Source organism: Sorex fumeus, unplaced genomic scaffold, assembly GCF_029834395.1.
Source record: "Sorex fumeus unplaced genomic scaffold, SorFum_2.1 ptg000063l, whole genome shotgun sequence".
NCBI classification, from domain to species: domain Eukaryota; kingdom Metazoa; phylum Chordata; class Mammalia; order Eulipotyphla; family Soricidae; genus Sorex; species Sorex fumeus.
In genome coordinates, this window is record NW_026606120.1 from 42,753,543 (window position 1) to 42,774,662 (window position 21,120).

General features: G+C 45.4%; 1 protein-coding gene across 1 annotated transcript; it reads left to right on the forward strand.

Annotated features, from left to right (window-relative positions):
- The first annotated feature begins 3,737 nt into the window (after positions 1 to 3,737).
- On the forward strand, positions 3,738 to 20,649 carry XAF1 (XIAP associated factor 1). Its single transcript, XM_056127614.1, has 7 exons — positions 3,738 to 3,847; positions 5,997 to 6,132; positions 6,970 to 7,162; positions 8,380 to 8,465; positions 16,323 to 16,664; positions 20,321 to 20,393; positions 20,545 to 20,649. The coding sequence occupies exons 1-7, from the start codon at positions 3,816 to 3,818 to the stop codon at positions 20,571 to 20,573; spliced, it is 891 nt and encodes a 296-aa protein (XP_055983589.1). The 5' UTR covers positions 3,738 to 3,815; the 3' UTR covers positions 20,574 to 20,649.
- The last annotated feature ends 471 nt before the right edge of the window (positions 20,650 to 21,120 follow it).

Here is a 21,120-nt window from a genome sequence, read left to right on the forward strand (position 1 = left end):
TTTTCCTTTATCCTGTTCACCTTATCAGAAAATCTGCCCCCAGCACCCCTAGATTCCTAGTCTCAGACTCCCTATTCCCATGTATGTGGAGCTCCCCCCACACTGATAAGAAATTCTCAGGTACCCACAGGGCATCCAGGAACCCAATCCGATTGAGTTCCATTCCTCCCAAGACAGTGCGGAGAGGGTCCAGTCCGCCGGCTGTCACTGTGCTTCTACCCGGTTCGAAGGTCCCCACAACCCCTCCTCTCCTCAGCCTGCAGGCGGCAGTCCTAGCCCAGATGGCTCCCCAGGCTTTTGATCAACTGGCTGGAGAGCAGAAGCTCCCAAACGTCCCTCCTCGGGTTTCGCCTCCTTTGCCCACCAGCGACTCAGGGTTTCGTAGGCTGATTCTTCAAGGATCAGGAAAAGTCAGGTGGAGGGAAAGCAGAGGGTGAGGCATGGAGAAAGGGCTTCCAGATCCCTTACGAGCCCCACTTTCCCAACACCTCCCACGTCTCTGCTTTTGGGGTTTTATAAAGACCTTTTTATTCCTTTGCAGGACTGATTAAGCCACTGCCCTTTGACAAGTGAATTTAATCAGCAGGTCCTTCCCCTCTTCCCAGAATTCTGAGTGTCTTGGACATTTCTTTTTTATTATTTATTTATTTATTTGCTTTTTGGGCCACACCCAGTGATGCACAGGGGTTACTCCTGGCTCTGCACTCAGGAATTATTCCTGGCGGTGTTTGGAGGACCATATGGGATGCTGGGGATTGAACCCGGGTAGGCCGTGTGCAAGGCAAACGCCCTGCCTGCTGTCCTATCACTCCAGCCCTGTGTCTTGGACATTTCAACCCTCCACTCACATCACTGATCCTCCAAGAAACAAATACCCATTCTTAGAGGCTTCCCAACATATAGCCGATGTTTTTGTTACTCTCTGCACTTAGGGAATACCCAGGGCTTGGGGAGCTTCGAGTCAGGAACATGAGAAAAGTTCAGAGGATTTTCTCAGCTGCTGTGTTGTCACTCAGTATGGAAGTGTGGAGTTCTTCTAATATGCCTTGCTTGTTGCTGGGGTCTAGGCAAGCCTGAAAGACCCAGGAAGATCCACCCCTAAATGTCTACTAAGTAGGGTTCAAGGGATGCAAGCAACCTCCACATTTTGTTTTCTCCTCTCTGAGGCACCCAGCAGGTGGGCCCACTGTGCCTCTCTCCCCATTTGACAGCCGGGCTGGCAGCATGAAGCCCTTGCCTGTACCTTGGTGCGGGTGATGTCCTCTGCTCTCCACACTACAGACTGTCCCAGACTCATTCCTTCTCTGATTGATTCATCAGGGCAGGGTCATGATGGGGGGCTCAGGACTCTTGGGATATGTGCCCACTTCTGCAAGCTCTCCTCTCAGCAGCAGTGCAGCCTGAGTGCCAAGCATCTGTTGCTCCCTGAAGATCTCACTCGTGGAATCTTTGGAAAGTCTCACTTACACCCATCCCCTGACTTTTCATATGGAAAAACCACGGGCCAAAGGTTTGACTCACAGCACAGGGTGGGAACCAGCATCATTTTTGACTTGTGACTCCAACTTCTAGAGAATTGGTTGAGAACTTTAGGTTGGAATTAGCTAGAATCCCATACTGAGTCAAAGATCCAGCCTCTTGCCAAAATCATCAAACTCCATGGTGTTAGGTAAGCGGCAGATCTCCTAAAGTTCCCCAGCCATTTCAGATGTGGATTCTGTTGAAAGTTACAGGCCTTCCAGCCCAGCGCCACATGGCCAGGCCTCAGGTCAAGAACTTTAAGCTGTTATTAGATAACTCATCTCAGGGTTCCCCTTTTCATTTCTGACACTCTGAACACCAGGAGGAATTTCTTCGAGCATTCGCGAGGAGTTGCTGAGATTTACCAGATATTATAAATGTACGTGAATAGTATGCTCACTGAAGTTGAAATAAAGTGCTCCAACAAAAATGGGAAAACACAATTGAAATTCCCCATCTACTATCTTAAGTGTGTTTGTTAATGATAAAGGTGAGTATGGAAGGTAACTGAAGACGGGACTTTTTGCTGTGGGCCACTCCTAGCTTAGAGCTGGGCAAGGGAGGAAGTGCAATCAACTGGCCAGAGAGCAAAAACTCCCAAACTCCCCTCCTCAGCTTTCCCTCCTTTACTCACCAGAGACTCAGTTTTTCATAGGCTAATTCTTCGAGGACTCAGGAAAAGCAGAGGGTGAGGCGTGGAGAAAGAGCTTCCAGACCTCTCACGCGCACCACTCTCCCAGCCCCTCCCATGTCCTGGGAGGGTTGGGACTACTTTCAGCTTAGGGCTCAGGTGCTATTCCTGTGACGTTGAACACCGACAATCTAAACTGGTCCTCCTGAATGCAGAGCACTCATGCCAGTCCTTTGAATCATCTCCCAGTCCCAAGATTGGCCTAATTTTTCACAACTAGCATAGAATATCCAAATTTTTTAGAGGAATTGCAATTATTTGTAATTTAAAATAATCCTACCATTTCCTCTTTTTTCGTTGTTGATTTTTTTGGGGGAGCCACACCTAGTGGTGCTCAGGGCTTACTCCTGGGTCTACACGAGGGATCACTCTTGACAGGGATTGGAGGACCATGTAGAGTAGCAGGGATCAGCTATGTGCAACACTCTACCCACTGTACTATCATTACAGCCCCTGTTTTCTCATTTTTATATATACAGCAGATTGAACCCTGCTTCTTTCTATGAGAAGACCCCACCTCCTTCTTTCTTTCTTCCTTCCTTTCTTTCTTTCTTTCTTTCTCTCTCTCTTTCTTTCTTTCTTTTGGTTGGGGGGGATGCCTGGGATCAAACTCTGGTTAGCCATGTGCAAGGCAATCCCTTATCCACTGTGCTATCTCTTTAATCCAGAACCTACCACTTCAGTGGTGGTACTGATACTATAACTGTTTATCGAAGCAATATATGTTAACACTGTACATTACCTAAACTAGAACTAAAAGGTTAAAAAAAACAAAAAGAAAATAACCCAAACACTCCGTATGCATTCAGTCCAATTATTCATGTATAGTTTTGAATGTGTGATTTTGAATTTTTAACAGAACTTGATTTCTAAAAAAATAATGACAAGTTGGATCAGTTTGTTGAGATTCTTTCTTGAAATTTTCTGGGTCATGGGATCTCTTGCAAATCCACCGAAAACGTTGGTTCTTCCTCAGAGAAAGGCACATTCTTACACAAAAGTAATTTAGTGCGAATTTTCTGGATTCCCTAAACCCCCTTCCACCTCCTGTCAGCTCCGCATTTGAGCCCAAAAGTCTTGTGCGTGTCACCATACCCTTGGGGCCTCATTCGGTGGTCTGAAAAGGGGTGGGTCACAGTGTGTTCGCAGCCTGTAGTGCTTGCCTATTGCGGGGTGGGGGTGGGGGGAGGGGAAGAGACACCCAGGGCGCAGGGGCAGTGGTCCTAGGTTGGCACGTGCCAGGGGGCATGGCTCCTGAGCCTGCAGGCCTGGAGCGCACGTCCTCACCGACAGTTGCTCTCTGCACCGTTTCCTAAGCGTTTCCTCAACGGGGTCAGAGCAGGAAGTTCAGGAAGTCCGGCCCTGGCCGTGCAGGGCTACCTCGGACCAGCACACTGTGACTGCACACGCCCAGTCACAGACGACCCAGGAGGGGAGGCCAGGGCACTGGAGGCGCCTGCCCGACCGGCTGCGCAGCGACCCGGCAGCCCGCCCGCCTGGCTAGGAGCACCGTCCTCCCAGGCGCGGGGGAAGGGGTGGCAGGATCACTTTCGGTTTTGTTTCTCTAGAAGGAAACACAGCAGAAGACTCCGGGGAGCTGGCCATGGAGGGAGACTGGCAAGAGTGCAGGAACTGGTAAGGTGACGCTTCGCTTTCCTGGGGGCGGGGGGCGGAGGGGGGCTCCCTGGGCTGCTTGAAGGGCTCAGACAGGCCAGTGCTGCGTCTGAGATGAGGAAGGAGGGTGCAGGTGCTTGTCTGGGGGGTGGGCGGGGGGAGAGAGTTCTGGGTGAAAGGACACTGACTACCTGTCTAACTGTCCCTGTCCCGAGACAGCTTAGACTTCCTGGTAAATCACTAGGTCAGTTATCATCCTTATCACCCTTGATATCATCCTTATCAGACCCCGGGTGTGAATCCGATGTCGTCACACTCCTGCCAGACTGTCTCATGCCATTCCCACTCCTGCCTATGGGACCATGGGGATGAGGGACGGTGGGAGTAGCTGAGGACGACAGCGTAGTGTGGGGCAGGCGTTGGCTCTTACTGGGGGGCTATCCAGGGGCTCTGCAATGTGTTCCCTAGGTGGGGAGCTGGGAGGATCCTGGTCAGAGAGCTGAGCTCCTGCTGGACCTTTTCGGCTCTCGGCTGTCTCGGGAAGAGCTTGAGGGGTAGAAGCCACAGGGGGAAGAATAAACGGAAGAAGCAGCTGCTTCGGTGCCACACAGTTGCCCTGTGCCTAAGCTGAGCACGTGTTCAAGGCCAGAGAATGAGGCCTGGGCACTGCCCTGGGACATGTACCAGGCCCCATCCTAGGGCAACAGCCCTTGTTCCCAGTGGCCTGGACTGGCACAGCTGGTTCCTGGGAAGGTCCTCATTTTCTGGTGGTCAGGAGGGTTAAAACGCAGCCTGACCAACCCTTAGATGTCTCTGGGCTCTCTAGGAAGGGCCTCTGTGTGCTGCCAGGTGTGGGGGGGAGCGGGAATGTATGGACGCCTCAATGCCGGGCACTGCCCTTAGGAATCCGTGCATGGTCAGGCTGGCCTCCCCTCTGGCTGTGAGCCAAGAAGTGACTCACTTGAAAAGAATGAAGAAAATATTTGGAAGAATTTGGTATTTGTTACCCTAAGCTTAAAAAATAGCAAGACAGTTTACCATGTCACAGAGAATGTTAATGCATTTGTGGCAAGTTTGAGAAACATGCTGTAGACATGTCTGATACATGTCTATTGTGAAATCAGCAGCAGTCAGGCTCGTGGGCCCTCCAGCTCCAGTGCCTCCTTGCTGAACTGGTCCTGGTGAGGGTTTCTAGAGTTCCCAGGTGAAAGTGCTCAGGTACCCACAGGGTGCCACTGACTGATGCGAAGTCTAGGCATGAGCTCTACTACTTGGGTTATCTCCCTGGCCCCTGGCCCATATCCCAATTGGGGTGAAGGTTCCCAATTGGTGTTTAGGGAGCCCCTTCCAGGGATTCTTGGCCAACAGGGCTGGCAGTTCAATGCAATCGTTGCAGCTCAAGCCCTGCAGTGCCAGGGGTTGCCCGAAACACCCTAGTAGTACTCAGAGCCCACAGCTTTCCCCAGCGATGCTTGTTGTACCCAAGTTTCAGATCCCCAATTGTGGAGAGACCCAGTTCCACACACGATAATGCAAAAGCAAAGGAACTTTATTGCTAGCTCGACCTAAGGTCCAAGTCTCATCCAATACAGTGGAGTGTTAACAAGGTCCCCGACTCCAAATCACAAGCAGTTTATATGGGGTTCAGTTAAGAAGCAGTTTATATACTGGTCTATTTTCAGTATTGCCCTATTGCAACAGTGGTCAGCAATTAGACAGCAGGTACCAGTAACAGTTTGGGGTTCTTCCCAAGAAGGGTACGGCAACCCCTCATGATGGGCCAGATCCAACTGCCCACTCTCTTATCTAGGTGAATCACTCAACTTGGAGTTTACCAGAAACTGCCGTCCTGCTCTGGGGAAACAGAAACTGAGGCCTAATGTTAGCCGAGACTTAGTTGAGACTTAATGTTAGCTACAGCTTGTCATGGCTGCTGAGGAAGCTGCTTTGGGGCCTCACATACTCAAGGGACCATGTGGCACTGAGGATCAAGGCTGAGTTGACCACATACAAAGCAAGCACATTAACCCTTGTCCTACCTCTCTGGCCAGGGATATCTTATTTCTAGAGCTTGAGGCCTCAAAATATTTAATTCAGCTGCCCCATGTGTGAACATGACCCATGTTTTGCACCAGAAAATAAGTCAATTTTCCTTCCCCCAATCCTACAGCAAAAGACGTGTGGCCTCTGCCAACCTGGCCCTCCACGAGGCCCACTGTTTGCGGTTCCTGGTCCTCTGTCCAGAGTGCAAGGAACCCCAGCCCCAGGAGAAGATGGAAGCACACATTGAGAGCAAGCACCGGCAGGTGAGGTGCCACAGGAGAGGGATGGAGCGGTCCCCTGCAGCCCTGAGTCTGACCCACAATGCAACTCACTGGGCTGCTGTGGGGACCCCTTTACCACCGCTGCCTCCACCATCTGTGAACTGGAAATTGAGTTTTGTTCCTCACAATGACCAGCTTCCCCCTTTTCCAAGGGGGAAAGCACAGGGATTCCAGCAAGGCGAGACTGCGGGGAGAGGGGGCAGGGAGGGTTTCCTATATCTGAAAGGCTGGAAATGCTTCTAAGATTTGCGATGAAGGGGCTGAGAGAGGGAGAGTGCCACAAAGCAAAGTCAATATGAGTCAAGGCTGACTCTTCTTCCTGCCTTTGCCTTTGCGTCCATCCTGCCTGGAGATCCTCAGGCTCATTTCAACTCAGTGGGTCCCACGAACACTTTTCCGCTTACTGAGTTGGCTGGGGCCATGTCCAAGGAGGTCACCATCCTAAGCTCTCCCCTTCAAGAGCTTCTATGGCAATCATGAGCCCAAGATGGCAGGTGAGGTGGGAGGCATGGTTCTGTGCTCAGGTGGAGGCAGAAGTCGTGGCCCCCGCAGGGGAGAGTCACCGGCTCCCCCTACTGTTTTGCAGCCAAGCTGGGTGGAGAGGGAGGTGAACGTGGGGGAACTCACCTTACTAAAAGCCTGGCCTCTCTCTTCTCCAAAAGAGGCATGGGGAACAGCAATCTAGCCCACCTGAGGTCACGGCTCCTCTTGTCCTCAGTTGCTGGTCAGAAGAACTGCTGTGGTGGTATCTCCCAAGATAGTCCCTTCACAGTGACCCTTTTGGTTGGTGACCATCCCATCTCACCTGCTTCCCCTCAGCTCGCTGAATGCCAGGAGCATGTTGTATGTCAGTTCTGTGAGCTAGCTCTGAGCCTGAACAAACTGGAGACCCATGAGCGCCACTGTGGCAACCAGATGGAGCAGTGCCTGGGATGCGGCTGGAACATCCCACTCCGTGGCCTGGTCCAGCACCTCCAAGTGTGTCAGAGTGAATGGGTTCCACCCGGGAAAGGTGAGCAGCCCCAGCAGGGAAATAAAGGAGAAGCTTTGGGAGAGTGTACTCTGTGGGATGCAGTGCAAGAAAGGATCCTGGGGGCTCAGAGTCATCAGTCTCCTTATTCTGTTTCTAGCCATTATCATGATGCCTCTGGTGTGTCTGCTGTGCTCCTTGAAAACTGTAGATGGACAGAGCAATAGTACGGCGGGTAGGGTACTTGTCTCGGGCCCCACCAGGAGTGATCCCTGAGCATAGAGCCAGGAGTAAGCACTGAGCACCGCTGGGTATGACCCCTCTCTCCTCACAAAACTGGTCTAGGGATACTATGGGGCCACGGGTAGGGGCAAAATCCCTTTTCCCCCCACACAAACACATGTGCATGCACAGAACAACCTCCATGGAAGGCTGCTTTAATCTCTGCCAGCATAGGCTCAGCCTGGCAGAGACACAACTGCATCATCGTTTCATAGAGGTAAAACAAGGACTTAATGGAAGTAGAAATAAGACTCGAGTTATTGACACCAAATCAGGAGCCTTGTTCACCATCCTATGGACACTGAACTTTTTACATGTATGTTGGTTCCCTGGTGCCCTTTCATGGTCTCACGACCTGGTTACCTCTTAATGAGGGGGCATTTACAGAAGACATGGACCATCTGCGTGGCAGATCTGTTAACTTCGTGGGTTGTTTTAATAATGTGGTTACATGTGGAGAAAGCCTAAAACCCTTTGAACAGTAAATATCTCTTGATAAGTAATCTACCTAAGATCCAAGCCAGCCAAGGTCATGTACATTTCCTTCAAATCCAGCATAGCCTATCTTCAACACACCCCACACCACATCAGCACAATATAATTTCAACAAGACAAGGCAACACAGCACAACTTCCACATATTTAACAATGATGTGGACTATCCCCCCTTGTGGATCACTGAGCAGGGAAATTCATGAAATGAAATTAATTGGATAGCATCCGCCTATAATTCCTTTCATTGCCTTAGAAACCAGTCTTACTCCAGGCCATGTCTCTTCATCAGAATCAAAGGATGCTTCAGTGACCCTGAAGAAGAGAATATGGGTGACTGGAATGAGAATTGCCCAGGCAGAATGGTCACAATTAGGCAGGCCCAGGACTGTGTCACACTGCAGGACATGCACAACTGTTGTGGGAAAGTTGGGCAAGTGATTGTCAAGAGCAATTATTTGTGCTGTGATTTCTGTGCTTCTTTAGGGAAGAGAATTTCAGCTTCTGAGAAGAAAATTCACTGTCATCATTGCAATCAAATGATCCCAGGGAATGAGTATTCTCGCCATATGGTGAGTTGGAATTGATCATTTTCTAATGATGCCCATATAGTCCATATCCAAAAAAGTGAGAAGGGGCTGGAGCAATAGCACAGCAGATAGGGCATTTGCTTTGCACGCAGCCAACCTGGGTTCGATTCCCAGTATCCCATATTGTCTCTCGAGCACTTCCAGGAGTGATTCCTGATTGCAGAGCCAGGAGTAACCCCAAGCATTGCCGGGCGTGACCCAAAAAGCCAAAAAAAAAAGTGAGAAATGAAAGGCAAATTCTGGACTCAATTTATATCATGCAGCTATTAAAGCCTTCCAAATTATTTTTTGTCTATTCAAAAAGGGATATTAGTGAATTGTTGGAAGCTGATCTATCATCATTGGTCTCCATTTGTGCCAGTCTTTCATGGAGCTCAACCCACCCCACCCCTTCCCCACTCCAACTATAACTGATCCTCTCTGATCATCTCCCACAATCAGGGCCTGAACATTGCATGGAACTTGCCTTATTACTTTCTGTCCCCTCTGGCAGCCTTTTCTATTAGACCATACGCTTTGAATGACGTGCTCCGTCTTCCCACAGTGGAAAGTGATACCACGGCTGGCTCTGAAACAAGAATGCAATAGAAGTACAGTGATAGGATGTGACTATTTTTTTTCCTAGAAACACTCAGTTTCTTTCCTCCATAGCTCTTCACCCAGTTTTTCACCCATCCTAACTTTTGGACTGACCCAAAACAAACTACTCTCATTAAAATCACCAATGACCTTCCTCTTGCTAAATTCAATAGTATGTTCTTTGTCTTCAATTTAGGAGGAATATTTGCTATGGTTCGACCACTCCCTTTTCTTCAATTCACTTTCTTACCTTCTGTAATATCATACTCTCTTGGTTTTCCATCACCTTATTAATTTTTCCTCCTCTTGCCCCTCAGTTTCTTAATTGGAAGGGACCACTAAAGATCAGCCTCTATATTAGCCTAGCTGTACTTCTGCCAAAACCCAGTGTTAGGGCTTTGGTTTTGTCTGGTTGGTTTGCTTTTAGTTTTTGGTGGTTTATATAGGCAGACTCTCCAAAATTTATATCTTGTTTTCAACTTTTATTTTAATCTCCAGTTTTCTATTTCACTGCATGATCAGCATCTTCAGTCCTTTCCTAAGGGGAGGCTCATACCTGACAGTGCTCAGGGTTTATGCCTGGCTCTGTGCTCAAGGGTCACTCCTGGTAGTGCTTAGCAGACCACATGTGGTACTGGGAATCAAATTGGGGCAGGCCTTATACAAGGCAAGCACCTTACCCACACCATACCATCTCTCGGTTTCACTCCTTAATATTTTTAAACTACTATTGAAAATTATAACCTCATACCCAAAGTCTTTTCTCCCCTTAATTGCTATTTTATTCTCACAATATATATTAATTCTAACATAGTTTGGTGGTGTTTTTGTTTGGTTGGTTGGTTTGGTTTTTGGGTCACACCCAGATATTCTCAGGGCTTACTCCTGGCTCTATGCTCAAGGATCATTCCTGGTGGGCTCAGGGGACTGTATGGGGTGCTGGGGACTGAATCCAGGTCAACCATACAAAACAAGTGCCTTACCTGCTATATACTGTCTCTTTGGTCTCCATAGCTAATTATTTTTATGGCTTTTGCTAATCATCTCCTACTACTATAGGTAAAATGCGGTCCCCAGTACTCTTTTTTTGGGTTAATTGCTTCTCAGACACAAATGCTCTACTTTCTAGTGATTTAGGCTGGTTTTCCCCCCTAGTATTTAGCTTCTATTTCAATAGTAACTTTTGGATGACAGTTTTTTGTCATATTTAGATAAAGAGTTACTAACTCATAGGACTACAGAATGTGGATTTTGCTTAACACCACCTACCCTACACACACCTCCAGGTACTTTCCTTCCACTCTCCAAATTTATTAAATTCACCCATTCTGATTAAATCAATATTCACTATTATGTTGTGTGACAATATAAATATAAATGGCTATGATGCACAAACTATAATTACATTTGCTTCTATAGCTTTTTGTTTTCCCTGGAGTTAATAATTGTTTCTATTTTCTGTTTGCTCATTTTCTAGGTGCCTATCCTTGAGTTGTACCTAATTCTGTCTGCCAAACCTTAAAACTTCCCCTCAAATACCAATCAAATACATTGGCTATTCCATTCACTCCATTTAGGGCCTATATTGTTCCTCAGGCCAGATGAGTACTTCTGGATTTTCTTCCATTCTCTCTGGTTCTATTCCCACAGTCTGTTTTCTGGTTAACTCTTTTGCCTAAAAGGCTAAAACTATAGGCTTTGGATAGATTAGATGCCTATGTAATCTACTCACTATGATTATTTGTGTTGATATTATGAAACTCAAAGAAGCTGCTCTAAAGAGAAAAAGTAGATCTATATAATAAATATCTATGCATTATTAATCACCCAGATACATAAATAATTTAAAGGTTTTCACATTTGTTTCAGTTGTCACCCCAGCCCTTCTTTTTTTGATAAGATTAAAAATAAGATAGTTTTTTTGTTGTTTGATTTTGGTTTTTGGGCTACACCTGATGTTGCTCAGGGGTTTCTCCTGGCTTTTTGCTCAGGAATCACTCCTGGCAGTGCTTACGGGACCATCTAATTATACCAGGGAGCGAACCTGGATAGGTCATATGCAAATATGCAAGGCAAGCGTCTTACTCCACTCTACTATCTCTCTGGCCCTGTAAACGGGATCATTTTATTTTTTCTCTCTTCTGATTCATTATTTAATTATAGAAATCCAGCAGATTTTATTTTATTTTACTTTATTTTTTGGCTTTGGAGTCACACTGAGTAAACTTCTGGCTCTGTGCTCAGGGATCACTCCCAGTGGGCTTGGGAAACCATATAAACTGCCAGGGATCAAACTAAGATTGGCTACATGCAAGGCAAATGCTCTACCCGCTGTAATATCTCTCTAGCCTGAAATCCAACAGATCTTAGGGGACAGAGAGATCATACAGGTTGTTTGCCTTGTGTGCAGTTGTTCCTAAGTTGAGACCCAGCACTGCATAGTCTACCCAAGCACCCCTTGGAGTGACCCTGGGCACCAACACTGGGTATGACCAACCCCACTCCTATTCAAAGAAAAGCAACACATTTTATATGTGGGTTTTGTAGCTTTCAACAAGTTTTGTTTATTTTCTTTTTCCATTTCTCATAATTTGGTGATTCTAAATTCTTTCTATTCTTTTAGCAGTTGCTCAACATTTTCATATGAATAAAGTTTTAAAACAGTCATTCTCTCCCCTCCTTACAAACCATATGTGGATTTATGAATGTTAAATTTGACCCTCTGTTATCACCTTATTGTAGGATAACATTGGTTTGTCCTTTCTGCATTGCCACAGGGAGCTTAGGTTAATTGGGTTACTCCCATCATAGTGCTCCCATTCATCTGTGTTTATTTGTAAGCTCTTTCTTTGTGCTCTGCTTCCCCAACTGGTCAATCACCTTTATCTCCTAATCAGACTCTGTTAACTTGTAAATATTGCTTTTCTCTTCTCCTTAAGTCCTTTGCATAGTTAATTCAGAACAATGTCCTTTTTGTATAGACACAGGAAGACAGTCAATGCTGTGCTTTTGTAACTTGGGAGATAATTGACTCTGAATGATATTCACTCCTGGGCATCTGTTCTCTTGACTTAAGCCTCAGTTGCCTTTACTTCCTACCACCCCAAAAGCAGAGTCCCAATGATGAGCTGGCTGGACCCAGGGCAAGCTGTGAGCTACCCTGGCATCAAAATGGGCCAGGCCAAAGTGCCATAATACTTAACTATAAGTTAAGAGCATGGTCATGGGAAAATTCTGTCATGATCCCAAAAGTAACACCTAGATTAGGACCCTACTAAGGTTAGGAAAGATTAATCTGTCCTGAGCACTGTAGTCTGAGATCTATAATGAGATGTCCACAGGAGAGCCACCCTACAAGCTTAATTTATCTCTTACTGTGTCCATACAAAATAACTAATATTAAGAAGTAGAATTAAGATATTAATTAAGTTATTGGACTAAGGAGAGGAGGAACACCCCTAAGTGGTATTTTGCCCTGAGAGGAAAAAGGGCTTTCATATGTTAATTGTGGAGTATGGTGGCTACCCCCAGTGTGGGGAGTTGGGGAGAGACTAGAGAGAGCCCAGGCTGCGAGATAGAGCATGGAGAGATGAGCAGAAGAGACAGAAGGAGATGGGAATGAGGAGCAGTGTGAGACTAGAATGAGGTGCTCAGTGAGACTGGAACAGGCACAGAGGAGGATGGAATAAATGGCAACTGATCACCAACCAGCCTGGCTCTTGTTTCCTCATTTGTCCGCCCATGGCATCGGCCGTCCCAGGTGGGTGAGTGGCCCCGAATGCAGGCAGTGAGAGAGAGAGCCGCTAGGGGCTTCCTAGCCATGCAGTGATTACACACCTTATAAGTGAATGCTTCCAGAATTTAGTTCTATTTTACTGTCACAATACTTCTCTTTGGTCATTGCTATTGTTCTATGCCTACTTGTATACATTTACCTTTTTACCCTTTTCTTTGTTGTCATCATTTCTTGAATTTCCAGGTTTTCTTTCAGATTAAGATTTTTCTCTTCCTGAAACACTTCTGCAAGAACCTGTGAGTTGAAAATCTTTTGGCTGAAAATGTAACCCTACCCCTTTGTTCTTTTTTTTTCCCATTTTTTATAATATTATTTATTGAATCATCGTGAGAGCAGTTACAAAGCTTTCGGGTCTAAGTCTTGGTCATACAATGAAACACCCGTACCTTCACAAGTGCTCATTCTCCACCCCCAACAACCCCAGTATACCCCCATCCCACACCCTCCCCCCACCTGTGGGGCAGATGATTTCCACATTACTCTCTCTCTACTTTGATCACATTCGATATTTTGACACCAGACCCACCATTATTATTTGAGATTTTACCCCAACACTCAGATCTGCTGAAAAGGCAACAGTAGACAATTTGTTTCTATTGCTGGTTATGAATAACATATGATGTCGCAGGGCTGCAGTAGTGGCCGCGCGATTTTGAAATTCCAAAATTTTAACACTTAAATCTGGGAGCGATAGCTCAGCGGGTAGGGCGTCTGCCTTGCACGCAGCCACCATGGCCGACCGGAGTTCGATTCCTCCGCCCCTCTCGGAGAGCCCAGCAAGCTACCGAGAGTGTTCGATATGCCAGACACAGTAACAACAAAGACTCCAATGGAGACGTTACTGGGCCCACTCGAGCAAATCGATGATCAACGGGAGGGCCTTTACTTTGCTTTACTTTACTTTACTTTAAATCTGGAGGGATTTCTGCCAAAACCTGCTGGGTTCTGAGATTTGCTCCTGAGTCTCTGGGATCATCCCCTTTGTTCTTAAATGTTAGTTTAGCTGGGCATCATTTTTTTTCAAAATACAAACATAGATTTTATTAAATGCTGTGCAATCCCACAATGAAGATCTTGCATTACAAAACAGTTTCCATGTAACTGCGATTTAAGAGACTGGAATGGCACTCAGATAACAGATAACAGAGGTGAAATACTTGGTCAGTTAGGGCAGACAAGCCCTCTCTGGCCAGAGAGGAAGCAACTGTGCTCCTGAACATAAAGCCAGGCAGTGAGGGAGCTTTCGGGAGTTGGGGGGAGACTGCAGGTCCCCCTCAGGAGCTGCAGAGGAAGGGATAACAGTGCAGAATTTGGTTTACTTTCCCAGCTTTTCTATTTTGTGCTTTAAAACGCCTGGAGATTTAAGTCTTTTGCTCAAATCCCACAGTAGCCAATATCACCAGTAAAGGGTGGGAGGGCTAGGGTACCCCTTAGTTCCACTCCAGGAGACCCCTTTGTCCTTGGCTTCTGCAGTGAGGAAGACTACGAGGGAAGTATGTGGAACAGACACTCCCCAGTCTAACAAGGGCATCAAATTTTAGGTCAACACTCATTTTCTTTTAGCATCTTCCCACTTTTATGATTGCTGCTGGTAAGTCGGCTTTTAGATTAATTGTCCTTACTTTGTAGTTAATCTTTCTTTGGTTAATTTCAACATTCTCTTTCCTTTTGATATTCATTGGTTTCACGGCAATGTGTCTGAGAGAGGATTTGTTATTAATGCATCTGCTCAAAAAGAAGTGCCCAAATGTGCTTATTTTTTTTCTCTTCCTCCAATTTTTTCCTTCCTACATCTAAAGATTTAGGTACTTAATAAGTTCTGAAAATTCCCTTTAATTCAGAGTTAATTCTGAATCTCGGTGTTCCCTTCCTCTTCATGTTTCCCTGTCCCAGAGTTGTTAGGTATATTTTGAAATTTCTCATCTGACTCCAGGTCTCTTAACCTTTACAATTCTATTTCCATGTACTTTATTCCTATTTTCTATTTCTATCTCTCATATTCTCTTGAAGTTTATTCATTCTTTCTTGACTGATTCTTATCTGCTATTTTAGCTCATAGAATTTCTATTTCTTTCTTTCTTTTTTTTTTATTAGTGAAACACCATGAAGTACACTTATAGACTTATAAATTTTTGTGCTTGGGTTTCAGTTATACAATGATCAAGTACCCATCCCTCCACCAGTGCCCATCCCCCACCACGGGTCCTAGCATCCCTCCCACCCCCCATCCCCCCCACCTCCGTCCCACCCTGCCGCTGTGGCAGGGCATTCCTCCCTGTTCTCTCTCTCTTCTTTTGGGTACTGTGTTTTGCCAGAGAGGCATTGAGTGGCAATCATGTTTGGTCTATAGACCACTTTTAGCATGTCTCTCCCACCCTGGGAGGGTCTTCACAACACCCTTTATTTGGTGCTCTCTTCTCTATCTGAGCTTCCTTCTCACCTAACACATGTGGCTGGCCTTCAAGTCATGGAGCAAAATTCCTGGTACTAATCTGAGCCCTTCCTGGGTGTTAGTCTCCCGTTTTGTTTATTTTGACTGTCTCTTCTTTTTTCATAGGATCTTGTTCTTTGCTCTTGCTTTAACTCTTTCGTTTTAGTCTCTATAGTCTATAATTTCCTGGAGCCTTACGCTGCTGTTGCTTGCACCTATAGCTCTGAATGAGAAAATTGCTTTCTGTGTGCTTGTAAATCAGGATTATGAATTTCTATTGGTGAAATTCTTCCGGTGAATATTCTGTATGACCTAGTTTGAAATTACGTACTCTTCTATGAGGGGCTTTATAATTTCTTCCATCAGAAATCCTTATTTTCTGTTATTTGTTTGCTTGGGGAAGAACAAACCATAGGTAAATGTTCATCTAAATTCCAAATACAACACTGAGCTGGGTCTGAGTTTTCAGAAACAAATTCTTCTCTCTGTGTTCATTACAACCAAACTTTGGACTAAAAGTCAAATTTCCTTGCCACTTTTCTTATTAGTTGAATATTTTCTTTCAGCCCCCAGATTAACTTCCAAGGTTCCTATCTATGTGTAGGGGAAGGGAAATCTTATTTCCAATTCCTCACCTTATGTGGATGAAACTTTTCGCTCATTCAAGCCCCTAGTAATAAGATTGACCCCCCTTTCCATCTAGACCACAACTGATAGGCTTCACAAGCTAAATATTATTCCTTTCCTTTTAAACTTTCTTGCCAAGTCAGCTTTAAAATTAGATGAATATTTGAATTATTTTTTGCTTTTGGGTCACACCCGGCAATGCACAGAAGTTACTCCTAGCTCTGCACTCAGGAATTACTCCTGGCGGTGCTCAGGGGACCATATGGGATGCTGGGAATCGAACCCGGGTTGGCTGCGTGCAAGGCAAACTTTCTAAGTATATGTAGTGGGATGTGTTCAGGTTGTCTCACCTATTGTGTTATCTAGAATGCTAAAGTCATTTTCAATTTGATCCTCACAATTGCAGGACAAATGCCATACAGTCACAGAGTCTAAGAAATCCTTTCCAATTGGAATATCAAGAATTCCCTCTCCATCCCTTCCAAATCAGACTGCTAAAGGGTACACTTCCACGGCAGAGAAAGATGTCCGTCCAAAGACCAGAAATAGCAAGAAATTTCCTCCTCTTTCTGAAAAGTCAACAAAGAAAACTCCAAGAGGCAGAGATAAAACTAAGGGTCTGCCTTTGCAATTTGAGCACACACTCAGGATCACCTCTCCTGTAGAAGATGAAGCAGCCTATGATATTCTGAGGGGTTGTTCTCAGTGTGGAATACTACTTCCCCTGCCGACCCTAAATCAACATCAGGTACTAAGGTTTCTTCTTTCCAGGTTGTGAAGCATCTAGACTGTGTCTAAAGAAATCCAAGATCAACAGGATGTTCACTTAAATAGATCTTTCTCTTCCTATTCCTTTTCTGTGTGCCTAAATGAACTCTTTCTCACTTCCTGTCTACTGCTTGCATGGCTTTGGAGATTGCACCACCTTTGAAGGAGAGCCAGATCTTTCATCTCTGTTCCTCCAACTCCTAGCCCAGTGACAGACATACAGAAAAATGCTCCAAAATTATTGAGCAAATGAATGAAGCAGAGGGTGTGAAGTCTAACTCTCTTACAGTATACAAAAATCAGCTGAGCGGTCCAGAAATCAGAATTGTGGGGTGCCGAAGAGACAGTACAGCAGGTCAGTGCTTGCCTTGCACACAGATGACCTGAGTTTGATCCCTGGTATCCCGTGTAATCTCCTGAGCACTGCCAGATTTGATTTTTGCGTATAGAGTGGGAGTAAACCCTGAGAATCACCAGGTGTGGCCCAAAACCAAACCAAACAAAAAATTAGAATTGTGGTCACAATCCTAAATCCACTGGAGACTGGCCCCAGCAGATTAGGATTTGCAGCCATTGTCCTCTATAGCCAAGATTATTTACTTTAATAATAAGCAGTTACATAAAAGGTAGTTAACCCATTAACCCTTAGGTACCAGTTAAAATGTGCTATGCTTTTCAAATTGTAAATCTTCGTTATGAACCAGAGGGAGCTATTTTGCCCCTGTTTTTACAGATGAGGAAACTAGACAGATAAATAACTTCCTTGTGTAATCACTGGGTTATATCATTGCAGAGTGGCAAAATCTCTTCTGGGGTCCTTATATGCCTAAGTAATTCTAAAATATATGTTTTTAAGCTCCAGCCTGATGCCTCACTTTAAAGAAAAACAAGAGAGATAACACAGGGAGGCACACACAAGATGCCAGTTCGATCTCCAGTACCACAGGGTTATGAAATACCAGCAGATATGGCCCTGGTGACTCTGCAGTCCCCCAGAACTGGAGGCCCCAGAGCACAACCACATCCTCAAGCTCTAGCATTCACCATATGGCCTGGTGAGCCGAGTATACTAAGAAGTGACCTGAGTCCCCAAGTCCCCTGAGTACTATTGGGGACCCTCACCACTCCACTCCATCCTTCACTGATGTTTGTCAAAACACAGATCTTAGATTTTGTTGTGACCAATGACAAAATACAAAAAAAAAAAGTAAAACTGACCCTCTCTCCCACCTCCTGTGCCAGTGTTAGCAGCTAGGGTGGGGGCAGTGGTGTCCTTTCATAGATTTGCCTTTGCTGTAACCAAATGAGCAAGTATAGAAAAGGGTTGGAGTTTTTGTTTCCCCCATATATCTTTTGATTCTCATCTACTCTGCCTTTGCCTTCTTCCAATTAATATATGATGGACACTCCTTAACAAAAGGAAGACAAAAGTCTTGTTATTTTCTAATTTCTTTAGGCATCTCCATACGCATGTAAATATTAATTTAAAAAGATAGGTAAACCTCAAGTTGATCATTGCCATCTCTCTTGGCCTCCCAGAGTTTCCTTCCCTCCCTGTTACACTGTCCTTATTCCTTATTTAATAGGGTTGACAGATTTAACAAGGTGAAATACATGGGACAAAATAAGCCAAAAAATTACTTGGAACATACTTATATTTAAAAAATATTTTTGTTTCTCTCAGTTCCTCCACCCCTCTCGGAGAGCCCCGCAAGCTACCGAGAGTATCTCGCCTGCACAGCAAAACCTGTCAAACTACCCGTGATGTATTCAATATGCCAAACACAGTAACGACAAGTCTCAAAATGGAGACATTACTGGGCCCACTCGAGCAAATTGATGAACAATGGGAGGACAGTGTTTATTTGACAGTTTTGTTTCTCTGAGATTAACTGTACACCTTGTATTTTATCTGTCAACCCTTTTATGTATTTATATGTTTGGGGTTCAATTTTACAACTTTGTATCTTAGTGTTATTATTATAGCAATACTCAAGGACATCCCTCTACATAGAAACAGTGGCTTTTTTAAATACAACCAACAGACAATATACTAACCAACAAAAAATTGAAAGCTTTCCCTTTAAGATCATGTATAAGGCAAGTGTCTCCACTTGGTTAGAGCCAGAGAGTACAGAGGTTAAGGTGCTTTGCCTTGCAAACGTCTGATTTGGGTTTGTACCACTGAGCACTGAGTATGGCTTAAACCCCCTCCCCAGAGAAAAATACAAGAAAACTTTTGACTGCTCTGATTTACTGATATTTTCTTCATTGTCAGTGTATCACTGTCAACCCGTTGTTCATCAGTTTACTCAAGCAGGTGCCAGTAATGTCTCTATTTGTTTAAGCACTGAGATTTTAGCAGCGGGTCCTTACTCGTCTTTCCCAACACTGCCATACTGGAGGCTCTTTCAGGGCTAGGGGAATAAGACACGTTATTGTTATTGTTTTTGGCATATCAAATATGGCACGGGCAGGTTGCCAGGCTCTGCCGTGAGGGCGGGATACTCTCGGCAGCTTTCCAGGCTCTTCTATATATATATGTATATATATCACATGTAGATCCTGAAAATACCTAAAATTGACTTCAGTGTGCTGTGCGCAAAGACCATAGTATTTTTTTTCTCTTTATTTTATTTTATTTTTTTTTACAGTTGTAGATTTACAATTTTTTGTGCTTTGGTTTCAATTATACAATGATCAGATACCCATCCCTCCACCAGTGCCCATTTTCCACCACCATGGATAATATCCCTCCCACCCCCATCCCCCCATCCCCCCTGTCTCTGTGGCAGGGCAATCCCCTGTGTTCTCTCTCTCCTTTTGGGTGTTGTAGACCATAGTATTTTTAAAAATTCCCTCCCCCAACCGCTTTCCTGTCATTGTTGTTGTTGTTGTTGTTGTTGTTGTTGTTTCAAAGGTCAGGTTTGCGCACAGTCCCGAATGTGGTGCTGGCACATTTTTAGTGGTGGTGTTTGCTGGGGATCTCACATCAGGTGGTATACTCACCAGGATTTGCACCCCCTTAGCTGTGGGGCCTGCAGAAGTGTTCACAGGGGATCACTCTCTAGTTGAGGACATGAACAGTGCTTGTGGTGTTTACCAGGGACCCTGCATTGCTCACACGTGTGCTCACTGGGAGTGCAGCTCCTGGCCATAGTACTCACATAAGTGGGAGCTACTTTTGTGATGCTCACACAACTGGCTATGGTAGGTGCAGAGATTTTTCCATAGCTAGGGACCTCGGACAGCAGAGCTGCCAGAATTGCCCATGGCACATGTAGGACACCAGGAATTTGAACTCATGGCCATATAACTTGCAAGCACTGAACTATTCCTCTGAGCAGTCTTTTTAGTTTTTAGTAGCTTTTTAATAGCTACTTTAGAAGCTACTTTTTAATAGCTACCGAACAATCTAGTATTCTCTTATCTGCCAAGCCTCTAGGCCTCTAAGTAAACACTTTTCACAGCCATTATCTCTGCTGGCCCTCCCCTCCCCACTCTTCCCTCCCCATCCCACTATACAATTAATAGTTGTGATCAGAGAATTGGAAGGGGGAGTTCCTAGACACAGCCCAGAAATTGGCACTTCCTGCTATAAAACCTTTTAAGACTTTGTTTTATTCATTTCTTTAGGAAAAATGCTGGTGGTTAGCGTCATTAAAAGAAAAGCAAGTGAGAAATTCCAGCTATATTTGGCAAAGAAAAGGTACTACAAATTGAGATTTCATTTCATATGCGGGCCTCTTTCTGCCATGGTCCTTATTTCTGAAGAGCCGGTTTTATCAGTTGGGTTTTTTTTTTTCCTTGTAAAAGAAAAGCCATGAATTTTAACCATTTTTAATTTCTTTTGAACACAGACACTGATTTATTCAACAATTACAGATAAACCACCAACAAAAAGCCTCTCTCCAGCAACTCTGCCTGAAAGTCCTTCCCAAGCCTCTGCCCCAGGCGACCTGGATGTTCTGGGGTGGGGGTGGTGGGGTGGAGGGGGCTGGGCGGGGCAGGGAGGGGCAGCTTTCTCTGCGAGCAATAAAACTCCCCTTCCTGGAAGCGTCTCCTGCTCCTCTTTTCTTGGGTTTCCTGGGCAAGGAAGGCGGAGTGATGTAGTAGACAGGAACACAGTAGCAGAAAGGGGGGAAGGTTGGAGAGGATAAATAAAGTTGGAGAGTAGTCTGGAGCCGGTGAAACAGAAAAAGGTGCCCCAGAGACCAGGTAAGAAACGCCTTGAAATGCAGCCTAGCCCCGAAGCAAGCATGCACCGGGAATCCGTTTGTGCGCGACGTGTGTGTGTGTGTGTGTGTGTGTGTGTGTGTGTGTGTGTGTGTGTGTGTTTTGGGGGGCGGGGGGTCGGTCCTCTGTGGAGGTGGAAAGGGCAAAGAGCGGGAGTGTGCCGTGGCTCCCTGCTCTGGAAGCCAGGAAAGGGGAAGATG